Genomic DNA, 23,407 nt, shown 5'->3' with positions numbered 1-23,407 from the left:
CCTTCCTGGTGGATTTCGTAGGCGACGATGCAGTCTGGTTTATATTTGAAGGGTTTGACAGCGTCAGTGGGGAGCTAGCTGGCAGAGGAAGGGTCATCATCGGGTAGGCAGAAAACGGCTCAAAGAAGGTCTCTTTAGGAAACCTTTCGTTTGGTCTCTTCTTTACTATACGATCGATTTCTCTCGGAGTCGTCCGCATCGATTCGAGAAGCTGTCGCGAACAGGTGATTGGAGTCGATGATGAAAGGATATTCAAGAAGCCGCCGCCATCTTGGCGCTTTACGCCCGGAACGATTCGCCCACGGAATCATTGATTGTGCTCATATATCGTGACGTAGAGGACTTCGCACCGTATCATAGTGGCGCGCAGCACGTCACGAACGGTGATCCCCGGATTTTCTGGCGGCGGAAAACAATGCGCGAATACGTAATGATAACTCCTCCGGGGAGAAGGACTCTGCTGGAAGGTATGGAGAATTTTGTTACTTTATGGTGAAGTATAGGAGCGGGTCGCCATTTTGGATTGCTAGCCCCACACAGATCAGAAATCAGCCCCCCCGAGGAAAAATTCTGGGTACGCTCCTGCAGAGGAGTCACAACCTCGAAGCTTCCCACGTTCTCGGATTCTGGTCGAACAGCTGTTTCCATGATGACTCGGAAAGAAAAGCTTTGGTTTCGATCAGAGAGGTCACTCCGATCCGAATGTCGGAGACAATCAGTGTCTCCTCCAAGCCATTTTTTCAGCCGCATTCGGCCTATCGAGTCCTGGTCCGGGAGCACAGGTTATCGAACCTCGATTCTGCCCTGTACGTCATGCGGCAGGTACGCACCCCAGATGTCACTGACTCGCTAGGAGTCTAGACAAGCTCTGACAAGTGACGGACTAACCGAATCGCAAGAGAGAACCTAATCAGCGCGGAGTGGAAAGGCTGCTTTGAACTCTCCGAAAGCACTACACGGGACATAATTATCCGAGGTTATTACGCTCTTAGCGGACCGACCAGTAGCGACGAAAAGTTCCACGAGGAACGAAAAGCGCAGCTCTGTCGAATCAAAACTCGGCTGATGAGAAGCTCCACCGGAGATGGACCTATTCGGATCCAAATCTGTAGCTCGGAGCCAGGCCGAGCGGCGAGTTGAAGCAAAGATCATCCATCCGTCTCATGTCGTATTTGAGTCCTGAAGCTTAACGTACCTTTCCTCCGAATGGCTCTCGAGGAGAGCTCCAGATTGCCCTTGCTTACAGCTCGCGCTCTCTCCGGTTTCGAATAGCAATAGGGAGCTGAAATCAAGTGTAGAATAAAGTGGATAGACTGTTTCCAAGAATTAGACGGGGAGTCTCCAACGACACCCAGCGGATGCTACTTCTCTCGGAGCGGACAGGATTCTTGGCCCCGCTGACAGGAATTTCCTATCAGCGAATCGTTATCAAAAAGCTTGAAATCCGTCATCGCCAAAAGCGGAGAGGTCCCCCGTTCCTACATTCTCTGCGATGTCGATCCGATTGGGGGTATATCGGGGCAATCGGCGCGACCCCAAAGTAGACAAGTTCACCGGAAGTAACTTTCTGAGGGTAATTCTGCTTCGAGCGACAATGGAGACATTGCATTCGGCGTTGATGCACAACTCTCACTGACGAAGAACTCGTCATTCGCTCACAATACGTACTTGGACAATGAATTTTTAATGTCGTTGAAGGAAAAAACGAGTTCTGCGAAATTTAAACGCTCCGAAATTGAGTTCTCCGTCGAGTCGAACGTAACGGTACCGAAGACGCGAGCAAACTTGCGATCGATGTCAAGGTCTTGCAACATGAAGAGGAGGATGCTCCAGGAGAACCCGCGGAACAAGGTTGCCGGCTGTTTTTGGCGGACGATGGACTTGCATCACGACTATGAGAGAGGCTCAAGCGCTCAAAACCCGAGTGTTTTCATCAATCCGAACCGTGGGTATGAGGGTTCTTTCCGATCCTCTGTCCTTCTGAAATGCTGGTAGCACGCAAAAACCGATGGAGGGCAAACTCCCGAACAGACGCAGGCCGAAACTCACAAACAAGCTTTCATCTCATACCTCTCGTTTGAGAAGCCTGACCGACTCCCTCCTATCGTTGAAACTCGAAGCTCTCGTGCCTAGCTTTATTCAAAACATAGATAGATGTTGTCGAGTACCTCATCGGGCGTCAGGAAGTCCAGCTGAGCGATCGTTGTTGGCAGGAAAAGCTTCTAGCCTACATGCAGGAAGATAACACCATTCGAGTAAACATAGTCGCCGCATCCCCCGAGTGCACGCACGGAAACCAGGGCATTGCAGCGGAGCTCGTCTACACGCCTCTGACAGACAAATGATGTTTTCCGACTCTGACTCAGGGAATGAATATGAGAATGGGAGGAAACCCCCACGGAGCAGTTCGCACGGGAAAGACAGAGTCCGTCAGAGTGCTCGGCTCCGTACTTGCGCGACAGGTCCTAGTTTTCCATTGTGTCGAGAAACTCTGCTTTTATCTCATGTAGTCTGAATTCACATCGTAGTCCGAGTGCTGCTGCAGGGGCGTGCTCTCAAATGTTTTCTCGCAGTGGGGGAATAGTCGAATCGAATATTCATCGGATTGGTCAAGCGTGAAACTTGGGGATTCAATGGATTCAATCGACTCGGGGAAGAAGTCTTGAGCGCACTTCCGGTGCATATCCGAAAGATTCAAAATGTTTCGAAGGACAAGAGACCGTCAACAATGTTATCAGACCGAGCGGTGAGTCTGATTATGTATGCTAACAGGGGCAGCCTCGCATTCGATGTCTCTGAGGCGAAAGAAAATCCCGAGCGTCGGGGAGTCCCCGAGATGAAGGTCTTCCACGATGGAAGTGCTCTCGATGGCAGGTCGAAGAGATTTTTCCGGCCAGGGTTTCCGTGACGTCGCGACGTTATCAGCAGCAGAGAGCTGTCAGGGACGGCGGGGCTCTGTTTTGAGTTACCCTAATATAGAATCCTCTAGTGCCTGTGATCAAAAATTAGCACCGGAAAAGTTAGTTTCCCCGCCAATTATGAATGAATAGAGATCTCGGAGGAACTGTAGCTGAGTTTGAAAACTTGCCTCGACCGGGGACGGATTTTCGGTGAGGGAAGTCTCTCACAGCTTACCATCGTATTACATAATCGACCGAGTATGTAAAGCTATCGTTCCACGAACTATTTCGAAATCATGTCCTCGATGAACTAATCAAAGGACGGAAAGCAGACAGTTCACGCGTAGCTCCTCCTTATTCATGTCAAATTATTCACCTGCGAACTGGATTCCGGGTATGGGGGGTACGCGAGGAACTTGACCAAGTATCCAGGAGACGGAAAAGGTCGAGGAACACTTTCCTTGAACATATAGCCTTGCACTCGAGCCGGCTTTTCCTACAACGGTTATTCTCCGCTCCTATATCCAAATGTATATCCCTCAAGTCGTGATGATGATGGCCACTTCACGTCCGTCATCGCGGTCATGGATAGATATTCCGACTTCACTCGCCCGCCAAACGTCCTGAACGTCGGGACCCAAGTCGGCTTCCGCAATAGGGCCGGGGATGCCCTTATCGTGGCTCTTGGCCCCTTTTTAACAAGAACGGCAGATCCATTCATGGTACACTTCTGCCAGAAGCATGATTGCGCTACACCCGAAGCTTCAGAGACTGCCTCAGACGATTGATGCGAAATTCTCAAAACAAAGAGTCTCCTATCCGCCAGGAAGGCAAACGATCCAGTCGTTATAATCTCGAGCAAATGATTTGCGATATGGATCCCCGATTCCATCGACCCCGCAAAGGGTTCGGTCCACCGCGAAGTTTTCAAAATGCGAATCAATTTGAAGGGAAAATGGAGTGTCAATAATATTCCTAGAGGGAGCGTCCGAACCCCCGTGGAAAAATTTAGAGCAGGTTTGGCTACGAGCCAAACCGATGATTGCGTAGAACTACGTCGATTCGTTTGAAGGGACAAAATCACTATGAGCGAGCAACTGCTGTAGTTCTTCGAAGAATTTCTAGGTCGACGCGCTAGCAGAAAAAAACACAGAATTCCGAAGTCCCGAGGCCTGGGAGATTCGCTTTGATTCTTTTCAAAAATCTGAGAAAGTTCCTAAACCGGGTCAAACAGGTTTGTGATGCGGGTCAATTGTGTCGATTCGGAAGGTTCCTTATCCTGGAAGTTCGCTCTCCGAGGCGTTCGTTGACCGCGAGCCCGCTGTAGTGGACCGCTCTTTCCAGTTTCTCGAACGACGGAGGTACGCCGACCGCTGCAACAGTAGAGTGGATATGTGGCCTCTTGGTCGCCAGATTCTTCCTTCCATGCTCGGTCGTTCTTCGCGATGACCTTTGACGTAGAGCGTAGTCGATGTTGGACTCCTTTTCACTTTATGACTCAGAGACCGACCCGCCACGCGGTCCTGGTCTCTATTACATTCGCTTCGCGGCCACTTGTCGGGGGGGGGTCTTCCCTGCTCGCGTATGCGACCGATCTGATTGGCGATGGTGAGACGATCCGACGATGCTCGATTACCGCAAATCCTCCGATAGCAGCCCCCTCCCAATGGAAGCTCCTCTCTAATAGAGGCCCCCCTGCCACAGCTTTTGAGAAAATAAAAGCCCCCCTCCAATAGGAACCCCTCCCTACTAGGAGATCCCGCACTGCCGGAGTCGGCTGAGGGAAAGCTTACGTGATAGAATCTGGACTGCGGCGCCCAAGGATGTCCACCCAGACCGGGAACATGCTTTCCCCCAGAAATCCGTCATCACTTTTCCGGAGCAAGATTTCTCTTGGAATTTTAGAAGTCCCCCTCCAATAGGGGCCCCTCGCCGGAGTTATTCGAGAAAATTGAACCCCGGGTCACTCTTGGAGGATTCACGGTAATGTGCTTTCCCCGTGCTGTGATTCCCGTCCCACTGACGCCACCGGCAACTTCGTGACCTAATAGGTTTTTTTCGAATTTCGGCGCGTTTTTGAAGTCGAAGCCTAGGAAGAAATCGCAAGCGTTTCCAAATGGAAAAGCTTTTCTCTTGCTCCCCAACTTTTGCAGTGAGGTGAGCTCCACTACGATAGTTTCCCAGTAGAGGAATGGCATTTCGACGCAACAACAGTTTTTCCCCTCTCCGTGACGATTTTTTTCCGAACCGAGCCGTACGGCGTACTTCTACGCCGAAAAGTTGGAGGGAAAAATACGGAATCCGAACTCTCCACTACGCTCAGTATGAAGCCCGCAACCGCGTCCACTCTGGCCGTTTCCCCGCGAGCAACAGCATTATGACGACCGAGGATTGCGGAGTCTCAAGAGTGTAATCCAGGCACGCGGTGCGCATTTACGGCAATTCGGTAGAAGGTACGATCTCGCTAGCCTACCGAGACGGGGTCTTGTGAGTGGAGCTACAAACTCCTCCGAACTTCTTAAATCTTCGAAGATCAGGACATGTACGATTCTACCTAATCGGATCCACCCTCAGAGGATCTATCTTTTTTAAATAAGATGCTCGGGAACTCAGGGAGTCCCGCTTCATGGTTCGGGCTCCAAGGCTGATCACTCTCTCAAAACTCTCCTTAAGTGACACGAGGCGCTTCAACGCCTCGTTGGGAAATCTCTCCCTTCGCCCTGAGTGAAGAACTTCAAGGAGCACGGCAGCCCGTCGGGAAGGTTGCCAGGACAAGGAGCTAGGAGTCGATGAGAAACACATAAAAAATATGGTCAAAGTTGTCGAGCAATTACGGCATAGGATTGGTGTCGTGATCTTGGACCCTTAGGTTCAGGCCAATCAACTCTTCGAAAACCGCCGAAGACAGCTCTCCGGAAGCAAGCGAAATACATCAAACAGCACGTATTAAACCCAGGAGCAATCTGTAGAACCCTGCTCCTGAGCCTCGGAAGCATCGACGTCGACATCAGACAATGGCATGACGGTCTATCGACTGTATCGGCGAGACAGGTGGGTGACCTAGATCTAACAAAGCGTCTTATCGGTGAGGTCGCTGTCGATGCAGCTCGAGGACTCGATGCTCACGAGCATCATTCCCGATTTTCGAGCTGTAATTTTTCTTGTCCTGGCCCTAGTATCGATTTCCTTTCGAATCGGAACTAGCCCATATGTCATCTGAATGCATGAGCCTGTTGCCCCTCCACTGATTCTATTGAATCAGGACGCCATCATCTCGGGAACGATTTTCATTTCCAACGCTTTTCGATATACTCCGATCTTTGCCAAGAAAGTCACCTCGCCGCTATCGGGTCAATTCCGAGGAAGTCTCGTGCTCTTATCTTTGAGCATGCTCCGGCTTGTCTTTCCGCTTTTTCGAGATCGCGGCGAAACCTTGGATGATTTGCGAAGGTAACGTGAATCTCGGCGTGCATCGGAGCCTCGGGCTCACTTCTGGCAGACGACCGTCCGCTCACGACGCCGACGCCGCGCCATCCGGTGACCGGATCCAAATTGGATCGAATGTCAACTTCTTGTTCGAAACTCACGATCTGTCGCATGCCTCTCCTGCCACCATATCCCGAATGGGAATCATACCCTTGAGCGTTGAGACCATCGAAGGCGGAACTAGCAGCTGCCCTTGTGCACGGGTTCGGCGCTAATCTCCGGCCGTCCGCGCGGCAACCCTTCGCCCAGCAGACTCTGAATTCTATGGGAGAAATGATCGCCGATCCAAATCGGGCCGAGTTCACGTACTTCAACAAAAGACGCGACCGTCTCGATGTTTATCAGAAAGCGGAGGATAGAGCGGTGGACATCACGTCGCTGACGGGACCGATCGGTCGGCTACCCGTTATCGAAACGATCCCGATCCAGAGAGCGAGCGAGATACTGATTCAGTGGCTCGCACAGACTAAACCGATTATAATCGCCGGCTCCCCCAGCAGCGGCTCGGGAAAGCGTCAGTTAGTGAGACACAGCTTGGTAAAAAAAGTCACACACGTCGACCCAACTGGCGAACCTCTACTGCCCGTCCCAGACCCGACCGGTACACGTTCACCAGAAACTACTCCAACACTGTATCGTCGGGAATTGACTCGTCAGATGATCGAATGGCTGCAAATTGCTTATACCTACGAGGAAGTCTCTTTTGATGAACTCCCGAAAACATTATGTATTCTCTGCAAAAAATCTCAACGAATGGACTCGCCCAATGATCAAATGAACGGAAACGGAAAGTTAGTGATGTCGCCGTCGTTTGTGGTGTCACGAACGATCGAGGATTCTCGGAGACAGTCCAGCCACGGACTCCGATAATCGAGACTCATTGACTCTGTTCGCTGGTATTCGAGATTTGGAATCCGATGGAGGTTTCGGACGGCCGCTCATCTAAAAATAAAGGCAGCGGAAGGCCTGGGGCCCCGCGCCGCTCTCTGAAGGCAACTGCATCGATGCCAATTTAGATCATCTGCCGTCTTCTTCTTCAACTTGAACCATAATTGGGTAATATCGAACTGGAACACATCAATATTCAGAGCTGGCGGATTCCGAAAGCGACACGTTTTTGCTCACCAGGAGACTACGTCAACCTGTCACCCATGTACCTTTTCCATCTGAGCACTTCCGTCGACGTGTCCAGAAACGTTCTCAGAACGTCGACGAGGTCGTCAAGAATCGGAGACGTCATCGCGGAATGGAGCGCTGAGTTGCTAAAAGCAACTTTCCGGAATTTCGGCGGAGCTCTCTCCAAAGAGCACCGAGTCTGTTTTGCGCTGTATCGTTTGAAGAGAATACAAACGGAAAACTTCCCGGAAGCTCAACAGAGGAGCTCCATCGAACTGGGCGGAACGAAAGCCGAAGTTCCTTCAAGCTGCGGATCAATAGCTCGAATCAGCTGCGTTCAAAGCTGTCACCGAGTACATGTGACCCGCGTTGGAAGTCCATAACGAGAGCTGATGGGACCAATCGGGAGAACGAGTCCCGTCCTCAAGCCAAAATTGAAACCTTCCAAGGAGGCGCTCCTGATCGAGACTTTGCCTCGAAAAAAGCGATTTCGCCGCGACGTCGATCGGCGTAAAATGCAAAAGATCTGTCGACCGGAATCCGATTCTTGAACCGGGTATTCGTCGAGTTGTCATCGGCACGAGTCCCGATCCTCCTTTCGGTGCCGTCGGGCATCGATCCGAACATCGGAATCGCCGAGGCAGCGGAAACTGCTGTCGACAGCGGGAAGTATCGAGCGATCCCACTCGGCCACGAACTGACCGCGGAGGCACTCAATGCCCTTGGAGAATTAGCGGTTTCCGGTCATTGGCTCTGTCTAACGAACCTTCATGTCGTAAGGACGTAGGTCCGAAGTCTACTGAAAGAGTTGGCCGCACTCGAACCCCATACGGCCTTCCGGCTCTGGCTCACGACGGAACCCAGAGACACCATACGGCCTCGGCGGATCGGAATTACCGCCTGGATCGCGTATGGAGCCCGCCGGGCTTGGAGCGTAACATTCAGCGTATTCACAGTTCGTGGTCTCAGGACTCGTGACGCGGCTCGCCGAAACACTGGTCCCGACTAGGCTTTGCAAAAAACCGCAGATTCTCAGAACCGCGGTTCCAGAACCGCTGAGAACCGCAACCTGGGAACCGCGGTTAAAAACCGCAAAAAACCGCAAGTTGCGGTTCCGTGAAAAATTAGCTCTCAGACGACTAATTTCCGCGTATATGATCGATTGAACGCCGCAATTGAAAACTTAGTGGGGTGAACGAAGTCCACTGGGAATAAGGAGACTTCATCTTCTTTTCACAAGAGATGAGCCAATGAATGTCAATGTCGAACCAGATTGAAGTCTCGCCAGTTTTCAAGCAGTGTTCCAAATCCCGTTCTAATTTTGTTTCTGGTTTTTTAAATCGTTGTCATGGCCCGCACGAAGTTGCGGTTCTACTCATAGATAGCCAGTGTATTCTGTCTGTGGAATCGGAGTGTCATCGATTGAGCAGTTCAGCCTAAGCTTGAGTATCGAGTATCAATTCCGAGTACCAAACAAAGATCAATCCCGATACGAGGAAGAATGAGTCGCAGATGAGAACCTCCATCAGGTATACTCGTTTATTTCTGCAAGGCTCACCGGAACATTGACGTGTATCTAAGGAGTACTCTAAGGAGCTCACCTTCGTTCAAACGACGCACTGTGCTTGGTCGGAACTTTTCCCGAACCAGTTCCAAACCCAGCTTTTGGGCTCATTGGTGTATGACGATCGGTTCATTCTTGAAATGATAGATTCTCGAAAAGTTTACAGTTCTGTGACGACCTCAAATCAGTCTAATCATACCACGATCCTCTGTGTCAGCCTGAGTCACGTACGTGCATGTTTATACGTCGATCGGATCTCCATTCCGGAGGAAAGAGTACCCCCATCCGGGATACCTGTCTCTCTGGAAGTCGCGCGGCTCGACGCTTTATTTACGGATGCGAGACCATTGGAAGAGGGCACTTGCTCCCGAGAGAGCCCTTCTCCAATGAAAACGGGCATTGAAACATCGAATTTCTCGGTGGACTGATAATTCTGGAACCGTTCTATCGCCTCCCGCTGGAATTTAGCGGCATCTACCCTGCGGTTCCGGAACCGCTGGAACCGCAAAAATCTTGCGGTTCTTGCGGTTCCAGAACCGCATTTCTGGTGCGGTTCCCGCGGTTCCAGAACCGCGGTTCTGGAACCGCTGCAAAGCCTAGTCCCGACGCGACGGTATCGTCCGAAAACCAAACAGTTCCGCGCGATGATGTCGTACTGCGTGACACCACGAGGAAATTATTCGGGCCTTCATCGGGAGGACGAATCCCTATCGCTCAACCTCTCAGCGGATATTCCTCAACGGTTCCCGCAGGAATAGACGTTCACGTCGTCGACGAAGGCAGAACAATTAGAGCTTCTTCCCCGAAGCGATTTCCCTGACTTGACTCATTGATTTCGGAATCCAAATAGTCAGATGATCTTCCTGAATTAACTCATTGATTCCGGATTCCGAAATACGACACCGCCTTCAAACACCCGACAACTCCCTAAAGTAGCAGAATTAGATATCTCCTGATTTCTCTCATCAAGGATTAGAAGATTGAACAAAGTTGATGAGTTGATGAGCTTCGGACGTGTAGAGAATCCGAAACCATGCGAAATACTAATGCGCAGTCTCGTCCCGGATAGACTCCAGTGGAATAGCAACGACTTCGAATTGGTTCTGAGGAACAGTACGTGTACCGGCGTTCAGCGGCCTCGGAGGCGTCTCTTATTGGAAACAAATGGCTGCATCGTTCCGGCAGTTTGGCCGGGAGCTCACTTGATCTCGCCGGAGATTCCAATTCCAAAGAAATTCCAAATGCATAACGGAAGGAATACGACTTGTCTCCACGATGGCGCGATATGCCTGATTTTCGCTTGATCCAGCTATGTGGCACTGGGCATAATCTCGTATCACAGACTTTTTTGTACTTATGACTTATGACCGCCATAGACAAACTACAAACCTCCGTCCTATCCAGGTGTACATTCGTACGCATACACTATCCATATGACGTAAAAAACGTCAATCTTTGTTTATCATATCATCAATCCTGAGTTTTTCTTCTAAGTATGAGTCAGGAGACATCTTCTCTATGACTTCATTACGGACCGCAGAGGAGTCGCTTAGGTGTGGGTTTCCAGAGCGGGGAGAATAGGCTACTGTTCCAGCCGGACACAATTAAGGAGTCTCCGCTCATGCTGCGAGTGGCAACCGTCGTTTTCGACCTCGTGTCTGGAACGAATCGTCCCAACTTTGCCCTCGCCTATAATGATGATGCACCCTAGATGGTGGAACTATTCAGACCTCTTAGCGACCGGGGAGAGCATCCCCGGAGCGACCCAAGAACTGGGATTCTCAATCGAACCGAGTCACAGAGGGATCGCGGTGATAGACCCAGGTTCGACCGCGGGAGAATGAGCTCTCCATTAACTCTTGACATTTTCATTTGGTCGATATTCTAGGAGATATCAGAAACCCATTCTGCTTGAGGAGGCTCCATGGAGTCGCTCTGTATCGCAAGCTCCTGGGCGTGATGTGACAGCAGCGAGTTCAAGCAAGTAGTGCTCCGATCTGGTTCTGCCGTTAGCTGTCATTAACCGAGGGGACAAACCCAGCCATTCGATTAGCGTCGCTCTCAGGCTGTTCGCCTGTAGATGAATCCCTTGATGAATCTGCGAATATGATCATTTATCCCCGACAGTTCCATCATCCTAACGTTCCAATCTACTCCGTGTGATGATCAAACTTCCTTCTTTCTTCCGATAAGATCTATCTCTCTCTTGCTGGCTAATGATGGTGAAAATTGAGTTGTACGACTAAGTGACCTCTTCTTTTTGAATTCGCCCGTTATTCGCTTCTTTCTCGATCGCCGTTTCCTATCCTGGACTGTTGACTCCAGATTGCGATCATTGTGAGCCTTCATATCCGTAGAAACACTCTTGCTATTAAATCTGAGTATACGGAGGCCAAATTCTCTGCATTTCTCGAGATTTCGGGTAAGACTCCTTTTCAAGTTCTTGTGAGTGACTCTCGGAATCGGTTACTCCATTATCGGATGAGTCCGAGACGCAGATACATCGCCGAAAGGAAATTAATTGGAGAGACCCGGGGATGATCCAGACCGGCTCGTCGCAGAAACTGCAGCGGTGGACGTGTAGAGCCCGGGCTGATCAGAAGCGAGTGAGATGAAAGATGATGTCTGATAGAAATCATGCATTTTGATCAACACAGAAAACGCTGGCGGCATTCTTTGTGAGTCTGTCAGGGATTCCAGGAATATCTGCGCCTAACACGGCCATCATGGATGGTCACCATGTGGAATTCGACGATCTACACCGAAAAGTCGGTCGAGCGGTGACGCAGTTGTCCGGGAGCGGAATTCCTAGATTCCGCTCATTTGAGCCTTCGAATGAAGCGGACTCTCCGCTGGAAGCCGGAGATGAGCACGAGCTCGACCAGGTACGAGCCCCGAGGGGTACGGTAAGAAACGCCGGATGTGGACCAATCTTCTTAACGGGCCTCTTTCTCCGCACCTGCTTGTTTGAGTTGTTTATATTCCTTCCACGCGATATGCGCCCGTATGAGCATCTCAGGCACGGGGAGATTCGCCATTTTGCCAGGCGAGGTCTTACTAAACTTTTTAATTTTATTCCTCCGAATCCTCGAGCTCAACGAATCGCACCGCGCGCCTACCGAGAACATGATGACGCCAGCGCGTCTTGAGAAATACACCTCGAAACTCGGGAAAATTTAGTCTCTCTGTCGGAACTTCTCTCTCACTCAATGCTTCGGAATCGGGACTGAGGTAATAACTTATATTTATTCGAGCCAACAACGCTACTCCAGGAGCTGCTTGCGAGCCGACGAGCACGACAATTAGAGCAGTCTGCGTCTTTTTTCTTCGTTGTGACCACCTCGGGACGGAGCTGCAAAGGTGCAGCATGCGACTGACTACTGCTTATTTTGTAGGTCACGAAAAATACCGTCGCGAGGACGGGTCTGCACCAGCACTTTTGAATGGGGTCCGGATATGGGATGCGCCTCAGATGGGCCGGAGGGGGGATCCTAGGGTTCAGGTTGTCATTCACAGGGCGAGATGATCGCACGCTCCTCTTTGACAGGGAATTCGAAGCTAAGTCTCAATGACTGTATTTCGCAATCGGGGTCGGAGGGTGCTGAAACTCATGACTCTCGGATCCGAGGGGGATCTCATCCAGACTCTTTGAAATGTTCCTCACGCACTCTCGCGCCTCAAGGACAGTCGGTCTCAAGAATCTTCGAGAGCATTCGTGAGTCTTCTATTCAGTGCTCTCGACAGCTTGGCGGGCGATCTGTTGGCGAGGGACCCGTTTCTTTCCGAGAATGACTGCTTTGATTCTTCTACGCTTCTCGAAACGGGGAATTCTATGAACATGTTCTCGCTCCCTCGGATCTGGTAAGTCTGATGAGAGATCCGAGTACCGATCGACGGAGCAGGTATGAGTAAGTATGCTCTGAATGCTCGCATATCCTTGGAACTCTCAAGGAGTTACTGGGACTCGATTGGAACGCATCCCAAACCGAATCGAGCGCACTGCTTTATCGGAACGACTGGAATTCTCGAGAGACGGATCGTTCGAGATAATCACCGAGAATCCCAACTCCCCTCAGCCAGCAGTTATTCCCTGGATTGCCATTCTCCCCGACGGGACGGTTAATCATCGCGGCATGCACCGCTGGAGAAGAGAATAAGCCTTCATATTAATCAATAAGCACCGAGGGAGTTGACCTCCCTCATCGAGGTTGGATGATAGAGGCTCTGACATAAGCTGATATGGGTGAATATACGAGTTTTCTACTCCCCGCTTCCGCATCCGACGTCAAACAAGCATGCTCTTGTTCGTGTACGGAACGGGTGATGCATAGCTGCCGGGACATTAGATTTGTCGCATATTATTGAGCCAGAATGCGAGTTTCAGTCTCGGCGGCGCAGTAAAGGCCTTAGGATGACGCCGTCAGAAGACGATGCGGCGCTTGATCGTCGCCGATGTTTGCACTTGATTCTCGCTGCTCGGATCGTACGTCACCGTATGACTGTGAAGACCTACGCTACTTGCGAGCAAACAGGAGGTGAGAACAGCGTCAGAGCGGTCTTCATGAAGTCATCACTTCCACGGAGGCTCTCACTCAGCGTGCCGCTCTTCTCATAAATTCCCCCTTTACAACACCTTGGCTGGTATCTTGGACGGCGCTTTTTGCTCGTAGTTCCGCTCAATGCAGTCGCCCCAGGCATAGAAGGAACCTTAAGCATCAAGGCATCTGAGCGTCCAGGCAAGAAAGGTAGGGAGGCGTTCGGAAGAAAGAATCGGAGCAGCGATTATATCCCTAGACTCTCTGATTCCCATCGGGAAACATGGGATCATTACGGACATGTGGCCGAGGGCCGAATGAGCTGACTGTTTATCGAATTCCTGAAGTGCCATGCCGCATCCTTCATGAGTTTCGTGCACAGGTCTAGGTTGAAATTCGTTTGGTGATTCAGATCAGAGATCTCGTTATCCCATCTGGTCCAAAGGAGCCTCCAGACGAGAGGCACGGGAAAAACCACAAAAATACGAGATATTGGAGTGCATTATGGCGGTTCCTCGACGCCGACCACGGTAGTACACTTGTAGCGTGGGGGAAAAGCTCCGCCGCTCCTCCATCTCATATCGGATTCTGTAGAAGGAGTCCGTGAAACCGTGGACGCGAACCATAGTCGATCTGAGTCATGATCTTTGGTGGCGCACAATCAGCTAGTGAGTCAACAACCATGATTTCGATTACCGTGATTCCAATCGATCGCGGCGAAACTTGAGGAGATCGACGCGAGCATCAAAGGCACTCTGAATACTGAAATTGTCGAGGATGCAGCCCATCGACGAGAACAGATTCAGCACCGACTCAAAGCAGTGTGATGACAGGGGCGCTCGGACAAAAGTCAATGAAAATGTCAAAAGTGAAGGTTTCGCTACGATGCCGATTTCGGTCCTTCGATCTCCGGGGCAGTCGAATATTATTTCGCGGTCTCAGATTCTCTGCTGAATCACATTGCACTCAGGGATGCTCGATGGGAGCCTCCGCTCTAGGATCCACAGTCATCTCATGTTTTTTTGACGGACATCGGAACAACCATGATTATGAATCCAACACCGCTCCGAATGCTCTGGGGCAGTGTTTCCCAACCTGGGTTCCGCGGAACCCTTGGGTTACGTGGCGGATTGCGCGGAACCCCAAAGTCTACCTGCGGAACCCCTACGGAACCCCTACGGAACCCCTAGGGGTTCCGTCGAAGAAAAATGTTGGGAACCACTGCTCTGGGGGGTTCCTGTCACCAAGGGTACCTAATCGAGAGGGGTTCCGAGCTCAGATCCATCGAAGTACAATGTAACGCGGAGTCAGAAAATACGACATTCAGAAAAGACGCTCCGCTGAGTGGGAGTTTCCGAAGCAGCACTGACTCCACACAGATCGTTCCAGAGCTGTTCCTCCCTCACACTTGCCCGCGTGGGAGAACAGGTCCAGTCATGCGGTGACGTACGATCCAAGCAGCGAACATCGACTGCTTACTTCTCGTTCAGTGTAGACATCGACAACGATCGGGAGGCGGATATACTCCTCTTGGCGATATCTCGGGACATTTTCTGCGACACCAGGCGTGCGGTTCGATAGATGCGTCCGCGGGACATCGTGGGCTCTGGCAGCTCTTCCTTCCCGCCCATGCAATATAAACTTAAATCATGAAAACAATGGATTGCGTAAACGCGAGGGACATTTGTATCACAGCTCAAGACCAGGCTTTGCAACCGCGGACCAACCTTATTAGCCGCTATTACGGTTTTTCTCCAACATGAGACTCCATGAAATATAGCGGATGAGCGCAGTCAATCACCGCGGTTTCTCATGAAATATGCGTCGTTTTGCAGAGCCTCCTTTTGAAGCAGCGGCTCAAGCGAGTGCCATCTAGCTCTGTGGGGACTGGGAGAGATTCCCCCCATCAGCTGCGAATTTGCGCATGCTTAATCCTTTTTGCATTGAAGAAGCTATTATTATTGTTATCATTTACAGTCAAGTGCCGCTAACTTGTAAAATTCGGGAGTAGGGTTTGAATATTTTTTCTAACTTATAAGTTAGGGGAGGGTCTATCTAGACCGGATTAATTCGGACAGATGCGCGCTGATTATTATCTGCCCCCATGAATGCAGGCATAAAATTGACGATAGTGATCATGAACGGATATCTGCTTTAATTTATTCCATCTTCTCCATGCGGATTTACGTTTTTTAACTTATGGAGAGTCCTGACTATGTATCGTACTCAGTCTCTACTATCTACCGTTCCGAACGAAGTCAGTCCCCATCAATACGATTCTCGTCTTCAAAATACAACCAAACAACTAGGGCTTCGATTTCGAAAAATAATATCGAAGATCTGCCTGTCTTTTTTCCTGTAGAATGTCACAAATAACAAGATCTCGATACTGATGTAGAGCCATGCTGATCCCTGGAACAATATTTTGTCTCTGAGAGCAATGGTTGACCAATGTAGCCAAGGCTCGGAGAGCCTCTTGGCCGGTCACCAAACCACAACTGGGCTCCTCGAAGGGGGACTCGGGTTCTTCATCCGAGGTTTCGCTGAGGACCTCATTGTGTTCAGGCTCGAAATCATCGGAAGTCACAAGTTGCCGATCAGCCTGGACGAAGTCCCCGAAAGTCATGGAAATGGGGAAACAGTCTCGGATAATCATTCGATCCGGCTCGTCTATGTCATCGCTGTTCTCACTTTGAGCGCTGGCATTCCGAACGTTCGGGAGGCATTTCTTGAAGCACTTGAATATGGTGGAAGTTTTGACATCGTCCCATGACTCTCTCAGGAACCGGATACCCTGGAGCAAATTTATTTCCTTCACTTGACCGTCCTGTGCCATGGCCCAGTAATGTTCGACCAGATTTTTTTGTACAACTGTTTCACGTTACAAATGATGCCCTGGTCCATGGGCTGCGATTCTCGACATTTTTCCGCGCTTTACAACTTAGGGCGGCGAAATCGTTCCAAATTATGAGTTAGAGGAGGTTTTATAAGTTAGAGGAGAGAGTCAACACGGGGTCTATGCTTTTACTTAGCAAACCATGAGAAAAGCGACTCTAAATTATAAGTTAGAGGAGTTTTCCAACTTATAGGAGCTCCAACTTAGCGGCACTTGACTGTATCATTATTATCATTTTCATATTAATCCAGCGTAACGAAGGATTTACATATTTTGACATGGAAAGTCCACTCGAGAGGCCCAATCAGAGGTCGCACAGTGTGGCCAAACCCGATTTTAGGCGGCGGGAATTAAAAAGGAAAAATTCAAAAATTCATATCGTGGCGTCTTGGGGGACGTATGGGGACCTCGGAAACACACACCAATCCGAAACCAAGCACTTGTATCCCTGTGGAGAGACTCTGGAAAGAGGAAGTTTTTTTTGCTCCGGACTGTCTATTTTTTCTTCCGACTCGTGCTGACGCTCGAGTTTCCGTGGAATCGATTCAGGATGGAGCAAACACCGAATCGTGAGTAGGATTGAGTCTGAAACTCCACGTTTAGCGGTTCATTCGAAGCGAATATGCAAATTAGAAGTTTTTCTGAGTGCATCTTTTTTTGCGGAAAAAGCCTGATTTTCATGAAACCTCACCGTCAAAAAAGTATACGGACCAGGGCGGACCCGGGCGGCTCATGGGGTGGAAAATCTCCTTTCACCCTCCCTCTTTCCATTTCCAAAAAAAAACAGCAAGTTTGGGCGAACGTGAATGCGTGCTGTTTTCAGATATTCGAATTTGGGTGCCCTGGAACGAGTGCATCGATGGGTTGGAAAGACTCATTTTGAGTCATGCTCATGTTGAAATTGAGCAACTAAGCAACCGATCACAGATCAGAAATTAGATCAGCAGGCATGTGTCCCGAGTGAGGGAAAAAGTCGGGGGACATAACTCGAAAGCGGAACGGTTCTTCGGAGAAGAAGCTGAATGGCTCGAAGTCAAAAACTTCGATTTCATCGTGCACTACACTGTTCGTAATGAAGGCCCCGGTATCGCAAGCGGTACCATGTATACAGTATTGTCCGATCAAGAAACATCATGTCGTCCAAATTTCCGGCTAAGAACTCTTTCTTCACCTCTTCTCTGCCCCGTTTCGACGCAGGACGATGAATAAAGGTTCAATAGAGCTCCATTGAACGGAGAGATTGAAGGAAAGCCCCCCATCTCGATGCGACACGGCGTGCTCCCCAAGTATGAGGCATGGGAGCCATGTTCTACCCTCAGTCGCGAGCAGATAGAAAGCTCACGTGGTTATTCATGAGAAGCCAGAGAGCCAGATATTTCCTTCGATGACTGTTACGAGTTCGTACCACGAGAATACCTAATCCAAAAAACTCACAGAAATAATTTCTGCCGCCTAGAATAGGGTTTGGCCACACTGTGGGTCGTAGAAGCTGGAATCTGTGAGCACCGAGTTAATTAGACGAGAAAAGTTCAACCCGGAGGATATGCCGGACCATACTGTAAAATGAACGATTCACCCAGTCGCTCCTGACTCACCAACCCGCGCGATATTTTCTAGGTTGACTGAGTGAGTTCGGTATTTTGTATTCGATCGACTGACTCAAACGACGCGGATAGGAAGCGTCTTACTCACCAACATCTTTCGTGTGCTTGAGATAACAAGCCGACACGGCAGACGTGCCGATGAATATCGATCACTAGCATGAGTAATGAATGTCGCATGCTCTTCCGTTGAGCGTTTCTCAACATTCTGGCTCAGACAGCTTCGGAACAATGGGACGCGTAAAATTGATTGGAGCCTGGATTCGATCCATCGAGACCTTCTCCATCACGCTAAAAATTCAGGCGATCTCTTCAGAAAGCGACTCTCGATCTCTCGCGCACTTCATGAAAGATCGCTATCTTACCCCCAATGTTAGCCGAATGGGAACGGCGCCTGTTTCTCCTTGCCGACACCGACCGGTATCGCGGGGAAATGAAATGTTCTTAAACTTCCTCAAGGGCCCCCCGAGTTTGAGCCAAGTTTCGAACTCTGATAGCGACGCTCGAACATTCCTAATCCACTTCGAATTCGATCGTCTAACATCGGCGCGCAGTCCACAGCGGAGAGGTAATTTGCGAATATCCACCCGGTGTACGAAAATCTGTCAACGGCAGCAGCGCTTTTGGCATGCAATTATCCCATATGATGATTCGGAACATCTTCCTGCGTCCATCTACACCGCTCTTACGACCTCCCCCTGAACATAAGTGCCGGTGCGGAACTGTGACCAGAAGTGGGATTTTTGGTGAACCGAATAAAAATCAGTGAACTGTCGCAAGGTAGGTGGGAGTCAGCTCTGCACTGCGGGTTGCGAGAGAGAACGATTTTATTTTTTATCCGCGTTGAAAGCGTGTAAATTATCAGCGGATCCTAGAGATAGCTCCGGGGTGCTCGAGAAAATCTAATAAATGTGGAAACCTCCTTCGATTGAACGAACTTGCCATCTATGATGTCATGAGAGCAATCTTGGGACTTTCTTTTTCTTCTCGAAGGCCCGCCCTGCCGAGGGTGAGAGGGCTGCTTCCGTTGTAGTGCTTGCAGTACGCAGCGGCTTCTGGAGTGGTGGTGTGTAGAATTGAGTGATCGAATAATGAATATAAGTGAAAACCTCGGTGCCGGTTCCCATGTATTGTGACAGAGGAAAGTGCATTTGGCGGAGAGGCTGAACGTTCCGGAATCTCAGGAGTGGTTCTCCCAGTTTACGCTGGCGTGATCATGTTCTCGGTAGTGGCACAACATGACTCCTTGAGCTCGAGAAGTTGGAAAAGTAAAATTAACAAGTTCATTGAGACCGTGCCGGGCAAGATGAAGAACCTCAGTGAGCCCGTCACGCTCATACAGGCGCACATGCGAGCGTATATCGCCCGTAAGAGGTATAAACAGCTCAGGAAAGCAGGTATGGGAAAAGAGGCCCCGAAGGGAATTGATCTTAACTCGGCATTCTTCCGTAGCTCTCTGAGCCGATAGGACTCGGGTGGAACTCTTGCTTCCACCGGAGAGAAGACTCTGCTGTTGAAGAAAGTTTAGAGCCGCATCGGATAGTTCCGCCCCAGGACAACGACTTCGCCGGTCAACCGGCTTCACAGTGAAAGATCGTCGAATCCCGTCTGTTTACTACGCGCGATAGCTCCGTCGGATTCTATTTCAGATAATTCAAATATTTCTGGGACCACAGAACAAGTTACAAAGAATGCCGCTGGCACGAGAGCGTCTTCTGCCTCAATCACAATGCACAATTCCTATAAAACATGGTCTACGGAGTCCTTTCTCCGATTCGCTTCTGATCAGTCGAGACGTCAACGACTGTAATTCTGGTCACACGCTCGTCCGAATCCCTCCCGATTCGTTCCATTGAATTGTTCTCCATGAAGCTTCTCAGAATAATACGATCCCAAACAGATGTCTCTCCGAGAAGACATGGGCTCCCCAGCGAATACGGGAGAGGGTGGAAAACAATTGTCCAGGACTCCGAAACGAATGTATTGAGTCCCTCAGAGCGAGCCGTCTTTCTCTATCGAATTCTAATTCGCAAATGGTTTCTGGGACCAACTCAAAGTAACTGGGAGATTGTTTTCTCTTTGATATGCCAGGGCGCTGCTTCTAATGACCCTCGTCGATTTCCAGCAATCCGAATTCAATGCTCGTGGAAGAGGTTGCAGGCTCAGAGGGAGCTCGAAAAAAGAAAACACGCCGCCGACGTCATTCGAATGTGAGTTGGAAGCTGATTCGGTGTAGACGGGAGTTGGGTGGAGAGCGTAAAAGGTCCCTGGAGCCTCTGTGCATCATTAGAGAACCGTGATTGCTTTCCGGGGCGATTATACAGCGAATTATTTTGCATCAATCGTCGTCTCGCGTGAGGGCGAAGAGTATTGCCGTTTCTGCGGTCTCGGGTTGTGCCGCGACGCTGCCAGTACTGGTTCGGTTAAGAGGATCAACAGGCCGGAACCCGACTCTTGAGGTGCCGCTCGAGGGTCGTGATATGACTTGGTTCTTGACAGACTCTACCTAGCACTTGGGCGACGCCGAAAGGAGTCAGATCTCCCGCAATGTGGGCAGTGTGGAATGAATATTCAAACATCGGGAGCGATCGTGGTGAAAGGAGCAGAGAACAGTGAGATCCTGCTAACGAAAAAGCGGCCTCTCACTCGTCCCACTCCATTTTCGTTCGAACAATCATTTGGCGGCGAGAGATTGACATAATCAGGACGAAAAAGAAAGTTTCACCGTCTGAAGGAGCTTGGCAAGATGTGACCGACGAGAACGAACGATTTCATCCGCAGATTCATTCGGGGATTCATCTACAGGCGCCAGCCAGAGAGCGACGTTAATCGAATGGTAAGGGTCCTTGTCACGCCTAATGAGCTCTTGCGGCGCCGCTGCGGCGGCGGGAACAGATCGGGGAACACTCATCGTCCGAATTCGATAGCCGTCGAATCGCACCCAGAAGCTCGCGATTGGAGGCAACTCTTTGGGGCACTCCCAGTGGGATGGGTTTCCAATCTTGAACATGCTCATCGCGATCTCTTGAACATGCTCGAAGAGTGGCAGAAGACTTCAGAATTTTTTTTTCACAGTTCCTCCAGTGTCTACGGGTGAGATTTCTCTGCGACTTGGCAAAAGCCCTGCCAAGGTCAGTGTTGGACAAGAACTGGCCGATCGCCCCATCGGCTTGTAAGGCAAGTTTCTCATCGGAGACTCGCGTACGAGACGCCGTCATGGATATCAGTTAGACTGTTTATCGGGAGACTGATTGGAATCTCGCTTCCAGGAAGCCTCAGAAATCCTGAGAGGCTTGCACCGTCGGATTCTGGTGCGTTCCTATTTTCGATCACTGAGTCCCGAAGCCCTCTCTCAACTCCGGTGGAAGCTCGAGGCCTCTGAACTCTTCAAGGTGATTTTTTCTGTCAGCAGGGCTGTTCCACGATCGAAATGATGCGGCCGAAAGCAGTGCCCGAAAATTCCGGTCGTTGTATACGCAGAAATGCCCATGATAACAATTTTCTCCGAATTTTTCTGACAGGGGAAGAAGTTGAGCTATGCGAAGAGTCTGGAAAGAGCTTTTTGCGCGGAAAATATACGCGAAAGTTCGATCAAACAGAAGGCATCATTCGAGAAAGCTAATTTCAAGAATGATGAGTATTTCGTGGTCAGTTTGGCGGTGGATTTCCTGAATATCTAGGGTGGATGGAGGATACATATCACGTCGTTACGAGTCCATAGCCGTTCAATGGCTATACCAGCTGGTAGCTACGACATCGAGCGGCAGAATCAAAGCCGGTATTTTTTTCCAGTACTGTACTGATGTTGTCAAATACGATCGCCACGGGTACAAACAGAGACAACGAGTCGTTGTGCTGTCGAACCAGAGAATTTACCTCGTCGACGAGAGATTCAAACTCAAATTCTCTGCAGCGTTCAGAACCATGACCGGTGAGAATGATGCGTTTTTAAGAGACAAATGTCGGAAGCCTGTGTATTCTGCTTCCCTCCGGCTTCCTCGCGGAGGCGTGGTTCTTCAGAAACAGACTCAATTTTCCATCATTTGTTTCAGATGCTTGTAAGTCCGATTCTCTCTCACTCAGGGAAGATGAACCCTAGCCATGCCGACTTGATTGTTCTTACGTAGTGACTCGCGAAGTCAATGACGAAATCTATTCTGATTTAAATTCCGCAGGCGTCAATGTAAGCTCGATGAACGATGGTGTTGTGATTCTGAGAATTCCGATGTCGCCCCAGAACAAGAGCAAGGAGGGCGATCTGATTCTGGATTTCGGGGACTCCCTCATAGAATTCGTCTCCCAACTCACCCTCATCTCTCGGAATCGGAAACTCCTTCACCGATCTCTGAACTCAATGTGGGTCGCAGATAGATTACAGACAGTATAACGCAATATATTAAGGTGCCCCGTGTTACGGACTTGATTGGTTCCCTGAGAATGTTTGTTGAACGGAATTTCCCCAGCGAAACTTGACTCTCCGGATTCTTTTACCTCTTTAGATTGAGCGTGCTCGTTGGTCGCAGAGCAACACTCAATCGTCTTAGCGATTATCCTATATTAGTAAACGTTCGATTTTATCTACTCATTCAGTCCTTGCGAGATATCTATCCGACTCGAGCTGTTCGTTAGGCGGACCATCGCTCCAATGTAGGGAGCATCATTCTCAATTTTGAGATGTTCGTGTACTTAGGGAATTGTCGCGAAGCGAGCCCTGCCTCATTCAGGACTCCACTGTGAATTCGACTCGATTGCCCCGGAAGTGCTCTACCCAGTTGCTCGGTAATCTAAATAGTTCCATCTTGCAGGGTGCATCATCATATCGGCGAAGGCAAAGTTGGAACGATTCGTTTCCAACGTGGAGTCGAGTACGATGTCACTCGCAGCAAAAGTGGACAATCCCTGATTGTGTCCAGCTGAAAGAGAGATCACTCCTGCCCCTGCCCTCCGAGCCGCCGGACCGATGAACCACTTCCGCCATCTGTGGTGGGAATCCTGAAGCAGAACCTGATAAATATTAGATGAGGCACGGGAGGAGCCTCAACTGGTCGTTTATTCAATCACGATACTGCGACGAATCAGTAACGATATTTATTCAACAAGTATTCGATATTCATTACACGAATCGATGACTAGACTATACGATGTATCCCTTACGGGTTCTGTAGGTACTTTCTCCAAGCTGTCTACCAAGTTTCCATCGATGGAAGAACTCTGGGCGGTTGTAATTTTGGTCGAGTTGAGTCTGTGACTAGATTGGATCACACGGATAAATGTGAGAATAAACCGGCGAACATTCGTAAATCGGTTCA

General features: G+C 49.9%; 2 protein-coding genes across 2 annotated transcripts; one reads left to right on the top strand and one right to left on the bottom strand.

The window, feature by feature from the left end:
- Positions 1-15,906: 15,906 nt before the first annotated feature.
- Positions 15,907-16,437, bottom strand: LOC108864894 (uncharacterized). The gene has a single exon (XM_018641331.1). The coding sequence runs from the start codon at positions 16,435-16,437 to the stop codon at positions 15,907-15,909; it is 531 nt and encodes a 176-aa protein (XP_018496847.1).
- A 2,730-nt stretch (positions 16,438-19,167) lies between these two features.
- LOC100906719 (unconventional myosin-Ic-A) lies at positions 19,168-23,400 on the top strand. Its single transcript, XM_029112839.1, has 9 exons — positions 19,168-19,495; positions 20,224-20,308; positions 20,880-20,934; positions 21,174-21,275; positions 21,368-21,490; positions 21,620-21,745; positions 21,891-22,029; positions 22,274-22,454; positions 22,904-23,400. The coding sequence occupies exons 1-9, from the start codon at positions 19,315-19,317 to the stop codon at positions 23,013-23,015; spliced, it is 1,104 nt and encodes a 367-aa protein (XP_028968672.1). The 5' UTR covers positions 19,168-19,314; the 3' UTR covers positions 23,016-23,400.
- The last annotated feature ends 7 nt before the right edge of the window (positions 23,401-23,407 follow it).

The sequence above is a fragment of the Galendromus occidentalis genome, unplaced genomic scaffold, assembly GCF_000255335.2.
Source record: "Galendromus occidentalis unplaced genomic scaffold, Mocc_1.1 scf7180000077529, whole genome shotgun sequence".
NCBI classification, from domain to species: domain Eukaryota; kingdom Metazoa; phylum Arthropoda; class Arachnida; order Mesostigmata; family Phytoseiidae; genus Galendromus; species Galendromus occidentalis.
This window is presented reverse-complemented; position numbering and strand designations above follow the sequence as displayed.

What these genes read in the sequence shown, in the direction of transcription:
- LOC108864894 (XM_018641331.1), bottom strand. Translation starts at nt 16,437, where the DNA reads ATGGCACAGGACGGTCAAGTGAAGGAAATAAATTTGCTCCAGGGTATC.
- LOC100906719 (XM_029112839.1), top strand. Translation starts at nt 19,315, where the DNA reads ATGTTCTCGGTAGTGGCACAACATGACTCCTTGAGCTCGAGAAGTTGG. An exon ending in TAAACAGCTCAGGAAAGCAG is followed by an intron (nt 19,496 to 20,223) that starts GTATGGGAAAAG and finishes GTCGATTTCCAG; the next exon opens with CAATCCGAATTCAATGCTCG. An exon ending in TCGCCCCATCGGCTTGTAAG is followed by an intron (nt 21,276 to 21,367) that starts GCAAGTTTCTCA and finishes TCTCGCTTCCAG; the next exon opens with GAAGCCTCAGAAATCCTGAG.